General features: G+C 43.6%; 1 protein-coding gene across 2 annotated transcripts; it reads right to left on the bottom strand.

Annotated features, from left to right (window-relative positions):
• Nucleotides 1-21: 21 nt before the first annotated feature.
• mindy2 (MINDY lysine 48 deubiquitinase 2) lies at nucleotides 22-19,044 on the bottom strand. 2 transcript variants are annotated; one of them, XM_036136366.1, is made up of 9 exons: nucleotides 17,579-19,044; nucleotides 17,352-17,409; nucleotides 14,348-14,412; nucleotides 7,689-7,847; nucleotides 6,647-6,749; nucleotides 4,593-4,735; nucleotides 3,012-3,185; nucleotides 2,526-2,690; nucleotides 22-699 (listed from the first exon to the last, which is right to left on the bottom strand). In XM_036136366.1, the coding sequence occupies exons 1-9, from the start codon at nucleotides 18,482-18,484 to the stop codon at nucleotides 511-513; spliced, it is 1,962 nt and encodes a 653-aa protein (XP_035992259.1). In that variant the 5' UTR covers nucleotides 18,485-19,044; the 3' UTR covers nucleotides 22-510. The 2 variants fall into 2 exon arrangements, with proteins under 2 accessions (XP_035992259.1, XP_035992258.1); XM_036136365.1 differs by having other exon boundaries at nucleotides 22-696; nucleotides 2,502-2,690; nucleotides 17,579-19,042.
• Between the last annotated feature and the right edge of the window lie 463 nt (nucleotides 19,045-19,507).

Raw genomic sequence — 19,507 nt, 5'->3', positions numbered from 1 at the left:
GTTTTGTAAATATTGCTGCCTATAAAAAAAAAAAAAAAAAAAAAAAAAAAAGCTTATAAGCTGCACAAGTGAAAAACAAAGGGAAATCAGTCGCACAAATGTGGATTTGATCCTTTTCTATAAAACGCAGCGCCCCGGGTGGATTGCGGCTCGCGGCACGTATCTGCGGAGCAGCGCGCGGCTTGTGACCAAGTCTGGCCGACTGTATGAAAGAGCCGTCGCTGCTGTTGTAGCGTCCCTTCCTCCCGACGGGTCAGGCTCCACTGAGGATTGAGGAGAACAGGCACCAGTGGTTTTTGGGAACAGCCAGTCCTCGGTTAGTAACATCTCTCCGTCCCCTTGTTTGTTGTCCTGTGTTTGGTGGTGGTGGGGGGTGGGTATGGGGGTCTGTACGCGGGGTGTCCAGTTCGCAGCGACACCAGTGCTGTCTCTTCCACACGGATAAGAAAACGCAAACAACGCACGCTCACACACACACACACACACACACACACTTAGACACGCCGTGTGTTACAAAATGACACACTTGTCTTTTTCTTTCAATTCCTTCTTGGCCTTCCGCTCCCCGCCTGATGACTGTTTCCCTGGGCTGGGTGTGGCCCCGCCCGCCGCCGCCGCCGCCGCCCCGGCTGCTGCTGCTGCTGCTGCACTTGCTGGGGCTCCTCCTCTGTCCACCTCGCTTCCTTCCACCGGCTCCTGCACAGACGGGAGGAGAGCAGGTCTGGAGATCTAGACTTGTACTACGGAGTAACCTATGCAGAATATGGTGTGAGATCAACTCGCTGCAAAATAGAGAAGGCAGCACACGCAGCCTTAAAGCCTCCATTATATAGTTCAGCTATAAAGACAGAGGCGCAAATCACGTCCTCTGGATATTAGGGCGCTTAAATGAACATACTGAAGTTACTTTTTCATAGTCACTCTCCACTCTACAGTGCAGTGGGAAAGTATTTGACTCCTTATAGATTTTATTTCCTGCTTCTGCTTTTTTTGTCACACTTAAATGTTTCAGATCATCAAACAAACTTTGACATAAGACAACTATAACTGGACCAAATACAAAATGCTGTTTTTTTAATCATGACTTTTTTTTTTTATTAAGGGGAAAATTTATCCAAACCAACCTGGCCCTTTGTGGTAATATAACTGTAGGCTTCTCTAAATCATGAGGTAACTGTGAAAAAAATATTGACCCCGTTTTTAGGTTAAATTTTACGACTGCCGATCCTGCAGAGTCAACAACTCTCCTAAATCGAACCCGCTTGACAACATGAAGTAGGTCCTAATAGGGCTGAATGATTTTGGAAAAGAATCTAATTGTGATTTTTTATCTTAATATTGGGATTTAATGCAATTATTTTGTTTCAGTTTAACTTATGTCTTTTGAAACATACATAAACAACTAATCAACCTGTTTCATCGCTGTGCAGATCAGGTGCTAAAAGAGCCGCTGCGTCTCAACTCAGAGCTGAAACGATTGCGTTCTAACTATGATATATTTCAATCAAAACTGCGATTTGATTTTGACTTTTCTCTGCATTGACCACAAAAATGGCCTGTAGATAAAGATGTTTGTAAACAAGGACTATTTAAAACAAGAACCTTTAATGTTTTTATTAATCAGAATATTATTCAAGAGAACAATTTTTAATTGATTTGGACATCAATCCTTGTTGAACATAAACTGCAACCAACAAGCAACTCTATGTATTAAACTGATTGACCAGAACTTAATGCTATGGTGAGATTCCTGAAAGTTTCTGGCAAAAAGTATGATTATATAAACTCTAAAACAAGTAATAAAATTTGATTATCTCACTGCTGCAACTGTCTTCCCTTCCATGTGGAGCAAACCCACTTTAAACATATTACCGACACCTAAATAACACGTCTGATTCACTAATTGTTACATAGCCAAAAATTGCAGACCTCTGCGATTTGGAAATTGCGTTTTTTTAAATTGCAAATGCGATTAATTGTGCAGCCTTAGGTCCTAAGAAGCAACACAACTTGCTCCGACCGGAAACGCTTTGAGAACAGATGAGATTCGTTGCTGGCGTCTGTCTGCTGTTACAAAACCATTTCTAGCGCTTTGGGGCTCTGACAGAGCTGAACCTTCTTAGGAGTGGCCAGCCTAGAGAAATGAGAGCATCGGCGATTCATCCAGGAGTTCACAGAAGAGCCCAGAACAGCTGATCCACTGCGGACCCCACTGTCCTCCCGTAAGTTCTGTGTTTAGGATTCAACAATAAGATCAATAATCTAAATTGCTCTAAAACGAGAAACCTTTTTAACCAAAAAAACACATTTTTGTTAATATTGTCAAACCGCTCCCAATATTTTACATCCCTACATCTAATCTATTAAGTTATATCCTTATCACTTCGGCAGTTCCTTGTGTATAACCAAAACTCTTTGGTGGGAAACATGGATAAAGGTTCAATATCCTAACATTAAACCCCACATTTGCTTCTTTCATCACCAAGTCCTGCCCTCCCTACCTGAGCTTGTGCCTGCGCAGCTGCAGCTTGCTCCTGCTCTTGCTCGTGATAGTACTGCGACGCTCGCCGGTCCTCCTCCTCCTGAAGCTTTTTGGCCAGCTCCAGGTCGCTGATGCCTTCGGGGAGCTGCTCCCATTGCAGGTCTTGGCTTTGTTGCTCCTGTTGCAGGGAGAGCGCCATAAGATAGTCCTAAAAAACAAACGAAAAGATCCAAACACATCACGTCACATTACGTTTTCTACAACTAGGCACCGCAACACGGGTCATATTCCTGCTACTTCTTTCCAGAAGTGACAGGACAATAGTTAATACATTTTTCGTGTTTTTAAATTGTGTGAGTTATTTTGTGTATTCATAAACAAATGTATTAGCCAGCGACCAATAAAAGTTCCCATATCCAGGTACAACTACAGTCCCTTCAGTTACGTTTGTTTAATGCTTCTCCAATTCCCATTGAGTGCCACTGATTTGAAACCGATTGAGTATTCCGGTTTTACTTTGTGCTCCGACCTGGTCTATCTGATCCTGCTGTCCACGGTACACCGTCTCGGGATCCGACGGGGGCCGCAACCTGAACTCTGAATCGCAGAAGTTCCCGTCTCCGTCCACGTTGTGCAGGCTCTCCCAGACGACCTTCTCCTCCGTCAGGAAGCCCTGGTCTGTAACCAGAAGGTAGAGTTGGCCCTACCAAGCAATGGGAATCACAGTGGTTAGAGATACAATATGATACTACCGTGTACTTCTCCACTAAGTTTTCAATAAGTGATCGCACGAGTACATGGCTGTCCTGAAGCTTCGCGCGCCTGTTATCGTCCAACACACGGCGCTTTGCTCGCAGTGGAAACCACTGCAGACCCACTTCCCTCCTGTAGATAACAGGAAAGGTCTGTTCCCTCTGCAGATATGTGTCGAGCTAGCTGGGAACGGTAACAGATGGGACACATGCGCCGCTGGAAGTGAGCCTAAATACTTGCCTCTGATCGTAAAGCAGCAGCAGCGCACACGAGCGTAGCCTTCATTAGTTTCAGAAACTATTAGTAGCACTTCAGTGGTGGAAGGAAAAACGAGAGGAGAGAGGAAAACCAACGGCTTCATCTCAGTCCACCGTGTCGCTGGTGGGCGCCTTGCACCATCATTTCAACAGAAGCCTCCTGAGTAAGCTTATAATCTGTTTCTGCAAGGACAGCCAGGAAGAATACATTTTTTTTTATCCAAAAACAGAGTGATGAGCTGAGCTGAAAGGTTAGCTTTTGCAAAACCCACAAGACATAAAGGGAAGAAGGCACAGCCCAGTTTGATCGACCTGCATCACACACCATGACTCTGACCTACAGTGCTGTGAAACAGCTTTTATTGTTAGACGTTGCTTACCTGAATGAATGTGAAATATTGTGTTTAAATGATAGATTCTCTCTTCATAAATTAAACTATCAAAACCGAGTAAAGGCTCCCTCAACAAATGTTGAGGGAGCCTTTACTTGTTGCCAATTAGACTGCCCTGCACAACCAGGATTTTTGGGTAGGGAAGAAAACAAAAAGAAGTGTGTTCCTGTTAATTTCAGTAAGTCGTCCTGAAATCAGCCCTAGACGACATGGTCGCTAATTTAACGCGACGCACACTTTCCAGAAAGTTCAGTCCGTGGAATAATTTACCAAAAGTTTTGGGAATCATCCAGATGAATTTAGAAAATGTGAACTGGACCTTTATGGTCTTTTTAGTAGAAGTTTTTTTTTTTTTGCCACTTTTGTGAAGACTTGGTGTAACTGAGGCAAGCGAGGCCCTCAGGGCTTCAGATGTCGTCCCGAGTTATTTTGGGACGACATCTGAACATGTCTGACAGCAATCATGTCTGGGTGTGGTGAGGGAAATTAAACCAGCATCTTCCCTTCATAAATGAAACGATCATCTGAAAACTGCATTGTTACTCTGGTTATTTTTGTCTGACATTAATTCTAATTAATGTCTTAACGGTTGCCCGCTTAAAAGGAATGAAGACACACATTTTGACTTATTATTTCATTAGTGGTCGAGTCGATCCAGCGAACCCAACTGTAACTCCTAATTGTCACCGTAGTTCTACACGTGTTTACCTTGTATTTGATCATGGTGCTGAAGTGGTTGTTCCTGAAAAAGACGCAGAGCTCTCCCTCCTGCACAGTGGACGTGAGCTCGCATAAGCCGTGGTACGTCAGCTGGGTGGCCGTGCTGCTCAGAAACTGCTCCGCCACGATGCCTGTAACAGGAGGAGGAAGAGACACAAACATGGGCTTCATTTTCATCCGAGACGCCGACAGACTTAAAAAGAAAACCCCAAAGAATCAGTAATATGTCTCAGATAGTTTTATTTTGATATTTTTCATCTATCACAATCTTCAATTATGTTGTTGGGGGCCGGTCACAAACTGTCTGATTAGACGATCCTTACTCATTTATAAACACTGTGTAATGTCTGCGGTGCAAATACTCAGAACTCAAGCAAACAAGGGGGGAAAAAAACGTAATAATTTTAACTACATGTAAATATAAGTAAATACAAAAATATAGAAAGGGATTGCAATTATTCACAATGCTACCAAACAAAAAGCCTGCCTCAACTACAGAGTTTACAACTTGTGCTTCTACTGAAAATCCAATCATGCCAATGAATTAATTCATTAATACTGTAAATGAATGTATGGATGGAAGTAGGGCTGGACAATAATTCAATAACAATATATATCGATCGATAGACCTATGGTTTAATATGAAAGACAGGGGTCAATAAAAAGTTCAATAAAATAACAGTGCATTCTAGCCTATCATGTAGGTTAATACTATAGTTATTACATCCTCCCAACCAATCACAAATCCAGGTAAGCTCCATCAGCCTTCAGAGAGTTCAGAGAGCACGTGCTCTTTTTTCTTTTTCAACACTAAACACGGTTTTCGTAAAAAGTTGGCTGAATAAAGGGTTGTGTTTGAATCCATTTATTTAAAAATAGGTCATTAAGTTTAAATGTTTAAAGTTTCTCAGTGATAGGGATCCGTCTTTGGAATGATTTACCAACGGAAATAAAAATAGAAACTGACCTTAAAACATTTAATAGAAAGGTGAAACATTGGCTGAAAGAAAATCAAATATGGGAACATTAAGTCATTATGATTATGTTGGATGTGAGGTGTTGTTTTGTGTAATGTTGTTAGGATTGTGTAAAATGTTAATGGTTGTCTTTTATAATGTATTTTATATATGATTGTGCAATGTGAGCTACGTTTTAGGAAAATGTATTTTATAAAGGCCTGACTGGGGACTGGGGTTGCAAATTAGCCTATAGGCTAGAAACCTTTCATGCAACACATCTACACATTTTGTTATGGCTCTGCCTATTACAATTATGAATGTAATAATGTGTGCTGCATTGTCCCTGAAAAATACACTAATAAAAAAAAGCAACAGCTTAAAATGGCCAGGGCTGCACTTAAAATATTTTGAATTTTTGTTTTGATAATTATCGATCAATATGATTTCTATTTTATCGATATGCTTTTATTCTATATCGTCCAGCCCTAGCTGGAAGGACGGTACTCTCAAAGTCCATTACGTACGTTTCCAGACTGAGTAGGACCTCCGTACAGAAATGCAGCGCAGATGAGCAAAAAGAAAACGAGATGGAAAAACGGCACCAGAATTCAAACCTTTGCTTGTGCGCCACTCAGTCAGGAAATAAACTCTCTCATCTCTAAGAAATGCTAACATTCAGTTTGAAGGGATCTGCTTTGCTTTACTTACAGTAGTCCTCAAAGAAAGATCTGGGCTACAAACGAGGAACTACAATAGCAAAGAGGAAGCATCAGTCCTGTATCAGTCCATTATTGACCAAACATCAAAACGTTGGCTATCAGTCCTGCTGAGGCGGCTCTCAGCTGAATGAGCAAATATTTGCTAGAAAAAGTTCCGGATTCCACAAAGAAGACGCTGACCTGAACGAACTACGTCATTTAAAAATAGTCACACACGTAAAAAACCCTGGATTCATTACATCAAGCCTGTACGTCTAGAAAGAGTCAGGTACTCGCACAACTCCTTGTGACTTCATGTCCTCAGCTCTGTGGAGCAAAGACACGAGACAGACCGGCAGTAAGTGGACAGGAAGCAAGCTCTCACCTTCCCCTGCCAGCTCGCTGTTGTCGGACTGTTTGCAGGATATTATCTTCTCCACCAGCTGGTTGTAGCTGCAGTTGCCCACTGCCTTGACAATATCATGCATCTGCAAACATAACATGTTAACCGTGAGAAAGAAGCTTCCACAAAAGCAAGGATGTTAACCAACAAATGGGGGGGGAGGGGAAGAGGGGGGATAAAACACGCTATTTTATGCAAGATTTCGCATAAAACGATTAAACAAATGTTTAAATATTTCACTTTGGCAGATTTAATCAGAGATCTTTAAACTTTAACTTGCTTCTAAAATATTAACATCCTGGAGCCAGACGCTGCAGGATGCCTTCATTTCAGCTGCTCATAGATGCGGCGTGGTTGGTGTAATGTTTGTGGCCGACTGGCGTTTCATTAGATGTGAACGTGATACGGGGGGCAACTTGATGAGGAACCATGGGAGACTGATTCAGACCACTGAACTGCAAGATATTTTTTGAAGGCCTCATGAATACTCTGCAAGAACAGAGACGTATGTTCTCTCGCCCGGGGCTGCAAGAGCAACATGAAATCATCCTGCTGTCCAGTCCTGCTTCTTGTTGCTGACACCATGGGTTAGAAAATTATAGTCTGTTCTTCAGGAGTTTATAGATGCATTAACTCTTTAGATTAAAGCAGATTTAGCTTGAAAAAGAGAAATACGTGAACATAATACAACCAGTACCTATTAAGATTATGACTTACAGTGACACATATTTACTTATCTCCCATTGTAACATTCCATTTTGAAATTAAAAGCTCCTGCTTCGAAAATATCTGCTGTCCTGCGATACATTTCTGTGGAAAACGTTTAGTTCCTCTTGGTTTTATTGTCTTAATCCAGCAATCCATGCTCATCTGTGCAGGGTTTGCCGCTTTTTTGTGGTCAGTCATATCAGCACCACAGCAGTTCGTTCACGTCGCGCTGGATCTCGATGAATACCCAGAGCTGTCTGAGTGCAATACAATGTGGGTCACGGAGTTGAGGCAAAAAAAAAAAGACGAGCCTTACCTGGGGGTCGACAAGCCAGCCGTGGTACAGGGGGATGTCAAGAAGGTCAAACACAATGCATTCTGGGGTGTACTCGAAGACCCGCACGCCTGTGAACTTCACGTTCACGTCCAGACCCGTCTGCAGCTTGTGCAGCACGGCCATGGCGTCGCTCATGTTCTGGAAAACAAAAGGGACGCGGGTTATCTTGAAAAAAAACAAAAAACGCTGTGGGGTGGGATTAACATGTAACAAGACCTATGCGTTTATGTTTTGATAAACTCAATCTTTTACAGTACCCCCGTCTCTCTGTCTGTCTGTCTGTCTGTAGCACCAGCAATAATTTATCCTACAAACTATCAACCCATCCATCCGTCCTGGTGCCCACATTATTTATATTGTATTCGGTACCCATCCAGCTGTAAATTTAGTTCACAATACTAGTTATGTATATATTATACTCATAGGACAAATCTATCAGTAAAATTCTGTTTATAATAGTATCCATCTCTATATTTATTCAGTAAAAACCCATGTCCTGTACATATGGAACCATTGTTTATCCTGCACTTGCTGCTATTGCACTTCTGGTTAGACCTAAACTGCATTTCGTTGCCTTGTACCTGTTCCTGTGTAATGACAATAAAGTTGAATCTAATCTAATCTAATTATGTGAGAGGCGGGATGCAAATCCTGGATTGGGCTCCAGGCCATCACAAGGCACCACATAGACATACAGAACAAACAACCATGCATGCACAGAGTCACTATTAAAGGTAATTCAGAGTGGCCTATGAACCTAACATGCATAGAACCGTAAGGGAAGCCTGCAAACTCCATGCAAAAATAGCCTAGGCCGATATTTGAACCCGGGACCTGCAGCCCTGTGGAGATGAGCAGGTGCACCGCTCTGACCGAAGAAACGGTCTAAAGGTCAGCATCCACTGCGATACGCCATCGAGTTACTGCACAAGGCATGAGTGATCTAAACATAAGCAAAAACCCTAAAAAAGCTGAGCAACATATACAGTTCTTAATAGCAGACAACCCCATCTGAGGTTATTTTGAGGGAAGGCCTTTGCTAAAACAGAGATAAGAATCTGCTCTGGGCTCGTAACACATCAGCAGGTTTCCATATTAGGGACTGTGAGCTGAACTGACCTGTCTGCAGCTCAGATCTGTCCATTATCCACTGAAAACGCCGAGCACATAAAGATAGTAAAAACGGAGCCTGATCGACGTGGCAGAAAAAGATAACAAGGAAGATTTAAAGGGAGTTTATAAAGATATATAAGAGGTGATGTGGGATTATGGCTAAACGCATTTTAAATATGTGGTGATACGGCATCCAAAAGGAGCACACGTGTATCACAAACGATTAATTATAACGCATTTATCAACACGACAGTGATAGTTTACATAAACTGTAGGGTTTAAATCCATTATAGCCAAAGAAGTTTGGAAACGGAACAGATCCAAACAAGGAAAACGCTGATTTTATTTAGTTTTGCTTTTTCTTTCCCCCAATAAAGTGAGGGCGTAGGTGAGAAGCGTCAACAAACCCAACCTTGTCAAAGTTTTAAAAGTTATAAACGTTTAAGTAAAACAAAAAGAATTATCCTCCTTAATTTTGCTGGTCAGACTTTAATTCTATCTTTTCTTTCTTCATATTTGCTCTTGGCGTCCAGCGCTTTAAAACTCTCAGAGTACGTGGGTGACATACATCCTTTTAAAGCCTAACTTCACACACTTTCCAGTTTCCAAAACACATCCTATAACCTTTATACAGAAAAGCAAATCTTAATGAACGACGGCGGGAGAACAGTATAAAAGCATCGCATCAGACAACCCCATGAAACCAGCTCGGTCTTGTTTCCAGACCCACGGCAACGTTTCCCAGCTGCTTTCAAATCTCTGCTCCGAGCCTGCAGCTGAGCCCTGATGTGACATCGCCGGTGGTTTCCATTTGTTTAAACTTAAGACAAGAAACACGGAAAAGGGAGAGACCCTCCCAGGCCTCATGAATCCAGAACGTATGTCTGGCTTTAAATTAAACCTGATCAAACAGATCAGTCAAAAGAGCATACTGTACAATAAGAATCAACCATGTGCTGTATAAGTCATCGTAAATTAGCTTTGTTATATAGCTTTTAGTTTAAAATATTAGTTGATCTAAATCAGGGATGTCAAACTCATTTCTATAGGAGGCCACTTTGGCATCATGAAGTCATTAAAAGGGACGGTTGCACGTGTACAAACGATACTTTTCATTTCATAATTTCATTCCAGTTCATATAGAAGTATAAAACATGCACAGTAACATAAAAGTAGCACCCTTAGGCCCAGTTTATACAGTTTATCTGCAAAAAAAGTTGATATTGGGGTGAGTTACACTTACAGGAGGCACAGTTTTAGCTACTTTATACACTTTAAAAGGATATAAGTTATGCCTTGATTTTATGACATGATATGCCTTTTTTTTGGCTCTTGAGGGCCGGTTAACTTACCTTAACGGGCCGGATTCGGCCCGTGGGCCTTGAGTTTGACACCTGTGATCTAAATGGTTTTATACTATAAAACAGTTACTTTGAATATTTTCCAAACGTATAGTTTCTGCAACCCAGCCTCATGAGCTAATGTTTCATATCTAAGCCTACTTTGTGCTAACGCCAGGTGGTCTGAAAAACCTCGGCGGTGACTTTTAATCTTTAAATCTTCCATGATGAGACACCAGTGCATAAAGCCTATACGCCAGAGCGCTTCTCTGTTTTCCAGTTTTGGCCAGGGGATGTGTAAAGCCGCAGCTGTGTCCTCGGAGTCTGTGGATTAGGATGCTCACAGGCGGCGGCGGTGGCGGCAGGATTATAGCGTGGCTGTGGAACGGACCGAATCTCGTCACTTTGGGGCACGGCGCTCCGAGGTCAGGAGATGAGCGCGGAACCGCCTGCGTTCATCCATGCAGCCTCGACCCGGACGCTTCGACATGGAAACGTTGGTCTGCTCTCGTCTTCTGCATTTGGGGGTCTCCGGTTTGAAAGTCAAAGCCGCCCCTGCTTCTCTATCTCTTTTTTTTTCCCGCCTTTTGTCCAAAATGTCAACAACAGAGCAGAGTAGATGCAGTTAAGTGTTTGTTGACGGTTTCCACGATAGCTGCTTTTCTGGCCAGGACTGTCCTGGCTAAAACAATAGTGTGTAAATCCAAAAAGAGTAAAAAAAAACAAAGCAACTGGACTTGTTTTCCGTAGTTTGAAGACATTTCGCTTCCTCTCCAGGAAGCTTTCTCAATTCAAAAAGTCTGGAGTAATGTGGAGTACCAAGCTTTATACTACTGCCCAACAAAGGCCTTGTACACTGCCAAAACGGATCTAAAAATAATTAAAATGTTCTTAAAGTTAGAGTATTTATCCTTGATTTGAGCAGGTAAATAAGATTATCTGCCAATGGAATGAGTATTTTGTACCCCTAAAATAAGATAATTAGAAATCCTGCACTTGAAATAAGATTATTGAGATGAATTGTTCCTATTTTAAGTGCAAAAATCTTATTCCATTGGCAGATCATCCTATTTACCTGCTTAAATCAAGGACAAATACACTAATTTTATTTTTTTTTAATTATTTCTATTTCTCTTTTTGCAGTATAATGGCTTAGATAACATGCAAATTCAACAGAAACAGGTCCACCACTTTTTGAATTGAGAAAGCTTCCTGGATAGGAAGCGAAACGTCTTCAAACTACGGAAAACAAGTCCAGTTGCTTTGTTTTTTACTGTTTTTGATAGACCATGACCTGGATGACTGAGAATCTTCACCAGCAAATCGTGTGTAAACTGAGAATCAGTCCTACGTTAAACCCTCCTCCACAAAAAATCCCACCATGCATCATGACTACGTGCCCTCATATGCAACAGCCATGGACCGTGCAGTAGTGTCTGGCTCCAAGGTGTCAGCAACAGAGCCTTTAAATGACGGCGGCGGCGAGGCGGGGCCTCCGTGGGTCGGACTGGAACGGGGCACGGAGGACTTGCAGGTCAAGTCAACGTGTCAAACTCGTTTTGCTCTCCGAATTGTCCCTGAGCCGTCCACCCGGTTGATCTGAGGCCGTGTTCAACAAGCTGCCAGAACCACTTTTACCTACGCCGGCATGGTTGACATGCTGGATCGACACTGACGGCTTGCAGACTGGGAACGGCCCCCCCACGAGAAGATGCTCGGACCTAGTCCTCGTCCCAGTTTAGCTCTGGCTTCCTAAAGAAGTCAGCCTGTTTCTCCTGGTGGCTGAACTGTCATGGTGGATGTAGCGCTGGGCCCGGCTTCCTCGGCTCTTCTCTGTAAATATTTAACAAAAGCTAACGAGCGGCCGGGCAGCTGCTATTTTAATCCAAATGCAATCCCGTGACAAGCTGGGGTTATAAATAGAATAACTTCTGTTGCGTCTGTTTTTTCAGAGGAAAGCTGCCTTTTACAGCTCGTCATAAAGGACTAAATATTCCCTCCTGAGATATCAGGAAGACAGCCTCCTTTCTGTGACAGAGACGTTGCTGCTTCCCTGAGGTCGGCCTGCAGCAGCGGCCTGAACGCTGAACCGGCCGCGCCACGGACAGACGGCGAACGGACGTGACGACATCACATGTAAAGCAGCTCCCTGACCCGTCATTAGACGGCCCTTAATAACATGGCAGCCCGGGCCCAGGCCCCTCCCTCCCTCACTACAACTCTGCACGCCGCGGGCCCATTGCTGATTTATTTAGGAGGCTGCGTTCCGGCGCGGCTTAAATTTAGAAGCCATGCGCTTCCACGAGGAAACCGTGCGTTACTTCCAGTCGTCTGTGACTGACGGGCCTGAAATCATTCACAGATGTGCTCCTGCCCTGCCACGCAAGAGGGAGAGGAGGCGGGGGCCCCTCCCACGCCGTAGGCAGGCCGCGGAGACGGGAGGAAGCGAGACGCTGGAGCTCCATCTCTAAGTGCCTTCCATGGTAAGCCCCACACATACACACACACACACACACACACACACACACACACACACACACACACACACACACACACACACACACACACACACACACACACACACACCCTCAGCAGTAGCTGGTAGCTGGACCCAGCCATGCGTCTCCAAGCATTCGCCGCAATGTGAAAGAACTCAATTTGACACCACTAAACCCCCGTTGTTCCCGGAGTCGTCTTATGTAACCCGCTGAGGAGCAGGAAAAAGCTAAACTGCGGTTTCACACAGCTTTCAATCAGCTCTCTGCTCATCTCCATGTCAATGAATGGCCGTTAACCCAGGCCCGGCTCCATGCAGATCCCCAGACCTGCACTGGTTGGAATGTGCAGCTACATCAGACCAGTCACTTTGTACTAAGAGGGAAATGGTATTTACAGGGTTCCCACACCTTGGTGAACATCAAATTCAAGGACCTTTCAATGACTTTCCAGGACCAATTTCCTCAGATTCAAGGACCACACGTAGGCGGCATTTACCTACTGTGACCGCTGAATAGGTTATCATATTTTAATACAATGCAAATTCAATAAAAGATTAAACGGCATAGAAGTCGTTGGGTCAGAAGCAATGCAAGAAAGTGGACTTAATTTATAGCCTACATTGATATTGATCATATTCATAGCCTACATTTATATCCACAGTACATGGCTATGCCATACTACATTACATATAAGATGTACATTAGCCTACCGTTTCATGGAATTTTATGGAAAAAAGTGCAGCATTGAGATGTTCAGAATTATATCAATTTGTTTCACTTACTGTCATCTTTGATTAAGCTAGTTTTTGACTTTGACTCTGAAAAGTCGCTAAATATAGCGACAAAGTCGCTGAGTTGGCAACACTGCGTGAATGTAACCTATTATAAGCACGTAGGCCTAAACCGTAGCCTACCAACTAACGAAGAAGAGCGAACGTACTTTTGCAAATTAAAAGTCTGCAGAATAAATATAATTTTAAAAGATCGTGTGATAGTAAAATAATGACACATGAGTCGTCATCCGTGTGAACTTTCAACCCCACAAAAAAATTCAAGGACTTTCAAGGACAAGGTGTTTTTTTGGCTGTTTTCAAGAACTTTCAAGGGCCTTGAATTAATTTTTTCAGATTCACAAACTTTCAAGGATTTCAAGGACCCGTGGGAACCCTGTATTTAGAAAGATCAGCTGCGATATTCCGAATGCATCGATGAGACAAAGCAAAGTCCTGAGCTCAACCTGAACATTTACGACTTTAGCCGCTGGCTTCCTGTACCACAAACAACTGGAAATGCACCAAAATCAGCCTTAGACTTCGCCATTTTTCCCTCAGCCAGGTCCATTACTGAAAATCTCTACTCAGTAGATGCATCAAAACTAAGTTTCACTGTTTTCAGTCCATAAACACTTCGACCAACCTACTTTGATTCACCTAAACACAAATCAGGTGAAGGTTAGGGGCATGTGCTTGGAAGAATACATGACAACAATGTTGTAACTCCTTCATTTTCTGCTGGATTCAGAACTACTACCTCGATTAAAGAATCTGTCGTCTGTTTGTTTTACTTTCATGCGTTATGGATGTTAGGGGGAAAAAAAACACCAAATATGAACAAGTCAAAATATCTGGATGGACTATTTATTGGCGCATCTCTTCACCGAGCGCAGAAATAATAACGCGGATCTTACCTGCTCGTAGTTCAACCGCTGAACCTCTGAGATCTCCTTAGGTTTGGTTTCCAGGATGTAGTCGCCTGCAAAGGAAAAGTCAAAGGGTGTTGTTTCAGTCTTGATTCCTGGTCAGCAAAAATAATCAGTACAGAAGCTGAACGTGTCGTTTCTTCTTGTGCACGCGTTGGATTGGACGTTATGCAGATCCAGACGCATCTCTGTTCTCTGTTGATCCTTACCAGCTAAGCTCTGAGCCACGATGACTTTCAAATCATCACAAAGTCTGGGAAATATTTGGGTTCTCTGATTTTCAACAAGCTGCATTCTCACATTTTACATTGTTTTACAATTACACATTTTGACATGGTTATGGTTTTAGCCCTGCTTGGTTTCAACTGCACAGAAAGCCTCACAAAACGCAACGATATAGCTGCTGTGAACGTTTTATCGCAGCTAGCCTCTAACTTTCAAAGGTCTAGAGTTAGCATGCTTTATAACAGGGGATCTTCCATCCAATTAGGAGGTGGAAAAACCTTCTCGCTACACTGTCGACTCGTAGCATTACTCAGATGAATACCGTCAACTTCCAGTCATCAAACCCACACAGGGGGAAAAAAAAAAAGAAAAGCTCTCATATGAATCAGACTCAGAAGGAGAAGCATCCACCTAAAGGGTGGCAACTAACCAGGGAAGAGTGGCTTCAAGAGACCCTAACCTCCATATCACCAACTAAACCACACTGCAAAAATGGAACTAAAAGTAAGTAAAATTTTCTTGAAATTAGTGTCTTTTTTCCTTGATTTGAGCAGCTAAATAAGACTATTTGCCAATGGAATAAGAGTTTTGCACTTAAAATAAGAACATTACATCTCCATCATCTTATTTCAAGTGTCGGATATCTAATTATCTTATCTTAGGGGTAAAATTACTCATTCCATTGGCAAATAGTCTTGTTTAGCTGCTCAAATCAAGGGGAAATATATTATGCACAATATTTGTGCAGTACAAATCCAAGAATGATGCAGCACTGGAGCTAATGCACTGCAAAAACTGAACGAAAAATAAGTAAACTTTTCTTAAAATGAGTGTATCTGTCCTTGATTTGAGCAGGTAAATAAGATGATCTGCCAATGGAATAAGATTTTTGCACTTAAAATTGAAAACAACTCATCTCCATCATCTTATTTAAAGTGCAGGATGTCTAATTGTCTTATTTTAGGGGTCATAATACTCATTCCATTGGCAGATAATATCATTTACCTGCTTAAATCAAGGACAAAAACCCAAATTTGAAGAACATTTGACTTATTTTAAGGTCTGTTTTTGCAGTGTGAAGTCTAGTCTTGTCAGAGCTTTAATTTCCCAAGATGTCTGATCTGACCCACACTGCAAAAACAGAACTAAAAGTAAGTGAAATTTTCTTGAAATCATTGTAATTTTCCTTGATTAGAGCAGGTAAATAAGACTATTTGCCAATGGAATAAGATTTTTGCACTTAAAATAGGAACAATTCATCTCCATCATCTTATTTCAAGTGCAGGATGTCTAATTATGTTATTTTAGAGATGAATTGCTCCTGTTTTAAGTGCAAAAATCTCATTCTATTGGCAAATAGTCTTATCTACCTGCTCAAATCAAGGAAAAATATACTCATTTCAAGAAATTTTTTACTTATTTTTGTTCCCTTTTTGCAGTGCAGGGACTCCTCTTACTTCAAGCCGTCGTCCCCAGGTTAACGTCGCTGCAGGGGGAGGCGTTATCCCCCTCACTCCTCACAGGTTAGGAGCAATGCAGAAGCTTCTGAACGCTACTCAAGACTCTGTGTGGATTGTGTGAATAAACGCAAGAACAAGATGCACTCTTCTGGCCTCTGCACGAAACAAGCAAACAGAGCGAACGCACACCTTTGGGGAGAGAAAAGCTAACCGCAGGCAGCGCTGCACAACTCACAGCAGTTTCCTCAAGGGAGCTTCATGGAGATGAGTCATGTTGGCTAAAGGAACGCAAAAACAAGTCGGTGAACAGAACGCTACGCTGTACGTCTATTAAAAATACATTTAGCAAATTCTACTGCACCGCTGACACAGGTGGGTTGTGTAAATCCCAGACAACACCGTGACGTTCCACCACGACTCTTGGTTCCCCAGCTGTGGTCTCTTCCTCTGTTGACTCTGGGATATTGAACTGTATGACACTTCAACATTCCCTGAAGGGAACAAAGTTGCTCCTCTTTAACCTACTGAGGAGGGAAGTTGAATCAGTCGACGAGCCTCTGCCTTCAAAGTGTGTGACCGCTCACTACGTAGGGAGAGCATGAAACACAAGAACGTACACCGGGAAGTTGGGATCGCGCAGGACCAAAACATCAACAAAACACATTCAGTTTTTTTCTTTAAAGAATCAGGAGATTTTGGCAAAGGACACACAGAGGAGGCGGAGCAGAAATGCACCGATCGCTACGGTTTCTGGGGACGATAATTAGCGACTTCTTGGTTTTTCCGACACGATATTTGACCGATTCGTATTTCAGCACATGAACACGATAAAGAGGAGGAAGAAATGAGCTGCAGGCTCTCTGATGGCGTTCAGCAGCAGAAGAAAATAAGACGTTTATGCATCAGAGCGTATGTCCAAAACCCTTTATCTGATATTTAGTAAACGCAAAACGAACAGCGTAAGTATAAGCCGTTGGTCGATCCGATTATAGACAGAATATGGTGGAAGTTCCTCGTTTTAATGCATTTAATGCATACAGGGGGAAAGCTGATTCTCATACCGATTTTAGTGCATCTGCTTCATCTCGCTGAAGCACCCTGAACGCCCCAGTTTCTGGTTTTCACAGCATCTGACCCGCCAAGGATTGATCCGAGCAGATCAAGCGACAACTGGCCGATTCTGATCTCATGGGCGATAGATCGGTGCATCTCTGCTTAAAGGCTTCGACGTGACTCGTATTTCTTCTCCTTCGTAGCAAAGCGTGGGTCTAATCTGATCTTTTTTAAACGTGGCTGCAAACACTTACCGAGATACTCCATCAGCTGCTCAGCAGTTATGATCTCCATCATGGGCGGCATCTTGACCTGAAAGGGAAGGATGCACACCCACCGCTGGTTATTTTTTTGTTTAACTTGAATCAGAAACACAGTTTGGACAAGGGTAGATCGCACCAATTCTTGGACGTGTTGACATGTTGTGATCATAAAATTCTGCAAATTCTGGGCTGCTGTAGAGCCAAGCTGAGCATTTTACCTTCCATGCGAGCAGAAGGACGTTCATGATGGCTAGCAGCGGACAGGGGCCGTTCTCGTTCTGGGTGATGATCGGCGTGTTCTCTTCCCTCCATTTGATCCACTTTATGTGGTATATGGACTGGCCGGCGGCGCGGTCCTTGGCGCAGGAGGTCTTTGTCCCGTCGGAGGCGTAGTCGCCCTGCAAGGCCAAGGCCAGTCCCCGCTCATCCAGCCCCTCGGAGCTGGGACACGAGTTGAGGTTGGAGAAGGACTCGAGTGAGTCTAAGCTCCGGGACTCTCCGCCGAGGCTGGGGTCGGGGTCGCTCCCGCTCGGCGGTCCCTCCGACAGGGTGCGATCGCCGGACTGGCCGGATCGGACGTCCGCCGCGCTAGCGCCGCTGTCCGGACACGGAGCGGTCGGTTCGGCAAGTTTCGTCCGCTCCTGCTCCCCTCCGGCTGGGACCTCAGCCTGGACATGCGCGCTCCCTGCAGCGGGAGGCGAGGACGGGCAGTCGGCTTTGTTGTTTACCAACTTTGAGGCACCTCCCTGGCTGTCTCCTAGCGCCTGCTCCAAGTCCTGCCCCATCCCGTTACTGATCTGATCCTCACGCCTCAGCGACGACGGGCTCGGCGCATCGGCGTTCTTCCTCTGGTCCTCCTGCACGGCGGGGGCTTCGATGACCACCGGCACGTCCGGCTTCTCTGCGCTCGGAACCCCGCCGTCGCCGCTCGGAGGACACGCATTTGTGGCGCTGTTATCACAGCCAACGTTATCCAAAGTGCTGAGGGGAGCTCCACTATTCTTCAATTTGTCGACGGCTCCCTTCACTTCGCCCGCGACCGTAACGTCGCCCATTTCGCCCGCAATGGTGGCACGCACAGACGTCATCTCGGTGTCTCGGTGCGGCTTTGCATTTTGCTCCATTTCGGTGGAAAGGCTGGATTTTTAGCTCAACTGCAACGGTAGCTTCGGTCTCGAAGACGCCATGACAACTCTGCGAGTGACGTCACCAGAATAGAAAACCAACGGCTGGGTGATGCGTTCGCGTCCGCTCGTATTCTGCAAACTCCACGCTTCTGGTTGGGGCGCTGTTTGTCCTTTTGTAAACAATAAATAAATGTCTTCGGAGCCGATGTGAGGTTTTCAAACAGACAGACGACGTCGAAGTTGGAGGTTCGCTTAGCAGCTTTTAAACCCATGACAGCTGTTAGCTGCGTGCTGAAGACTATTATGTACCCATTTTATAAGGCCACTGTAATGTGACATTTACGGGAGCCTGCTGTGGCAGCGTTCACGTTCACTGGCTGCACGTGAAACAAAAATAATGGCACGCAACTGCACTAAATGAAAAAAAAAAAAAAAGAAACATCCTGAGAGGACAGCCGTAAATGCACAACCACGCGTGTTCTTATTGGGACATCGCCTTGACTTCCCTAAACATCATCAACCATTAAGCACATTATCCCGAACTTGTCTTGACCTCAATTCACAGTTTTGATCTTATAACCGAACAGCCAAATATGACGTTAGATTGCATTCGCATTTGGCTTTGGCATCTGTAGAATCTTGAAAAACGAAAAAATGTATCACCCAAGGGCTACACAAACAGGCCTGATAAATGCATAGTTAGTACCCTCATACAACCGCTAGCGGGCAGCAAAGACTCTTCTTAAGAGAAGGTTCTCTGAAACGCTTTCAAAAGCGAATGTGTAAAATACATTATGTGCGTTTAAGTAAATTACCTTTCAAAATAAAAGGCGTTGTCTTGTCAGACAATTCTATATGTTGCTGACTGTGTTGCTCACTTAAAGAGTCAAAGTGACTTGACGATTGGAAGGTTGACACAATATAATCACACTATTATTATTATTTTTTTACTAAACAGCAGAGGATACGTCCCAAATGAGCCCATTAGTCAAACAATTACAGAAACAATTTAATCCAGAT

This window comes from Fundulus heteroclitus, chromosome 4 (genome assembly GCF_011125445.2).
Source record: "Fundulus heteroclitus isolate FHET01 chromosome 4, MU-UCD_Fhet_4.1, whole genome shotgun sequence".
Taxonomy (NCBI): Eukaryota; Metazoa; Chordata; class Actinopteri; order Cyprinodontiformes; family Fundulidae; genus Fundulus; species Fundulus heteroclitus.
The sequence above is the reverse complement of the archived record's forward strand: the minus strand, read 5'-3'. Positions and strand labels throughout refer to the sequence as shown.

Coding starts and splice junctions, on each gene's coding strand:
- mindy2 (XM_036136365.1), bottom strand. CDS start 18,484: ATGGAGCAAAATGCAAAGCCGCACCGAGACACCGAGATGACGTCTGTG. Junction 14,413..17,351: donor GCAGCTGATGGAGTATCTCG/GTAAGTGTTTGC, acceptor TTTCCTTTGCAG/GCGACTACATCCTGGAAACC. Junction 3,186..4,592: donor GCACCATGATCAAATACAAG/GTAAACACGTGT, acceptor ATTGCTTGGTAG/GGCCAACTCTACCTTCTGGT.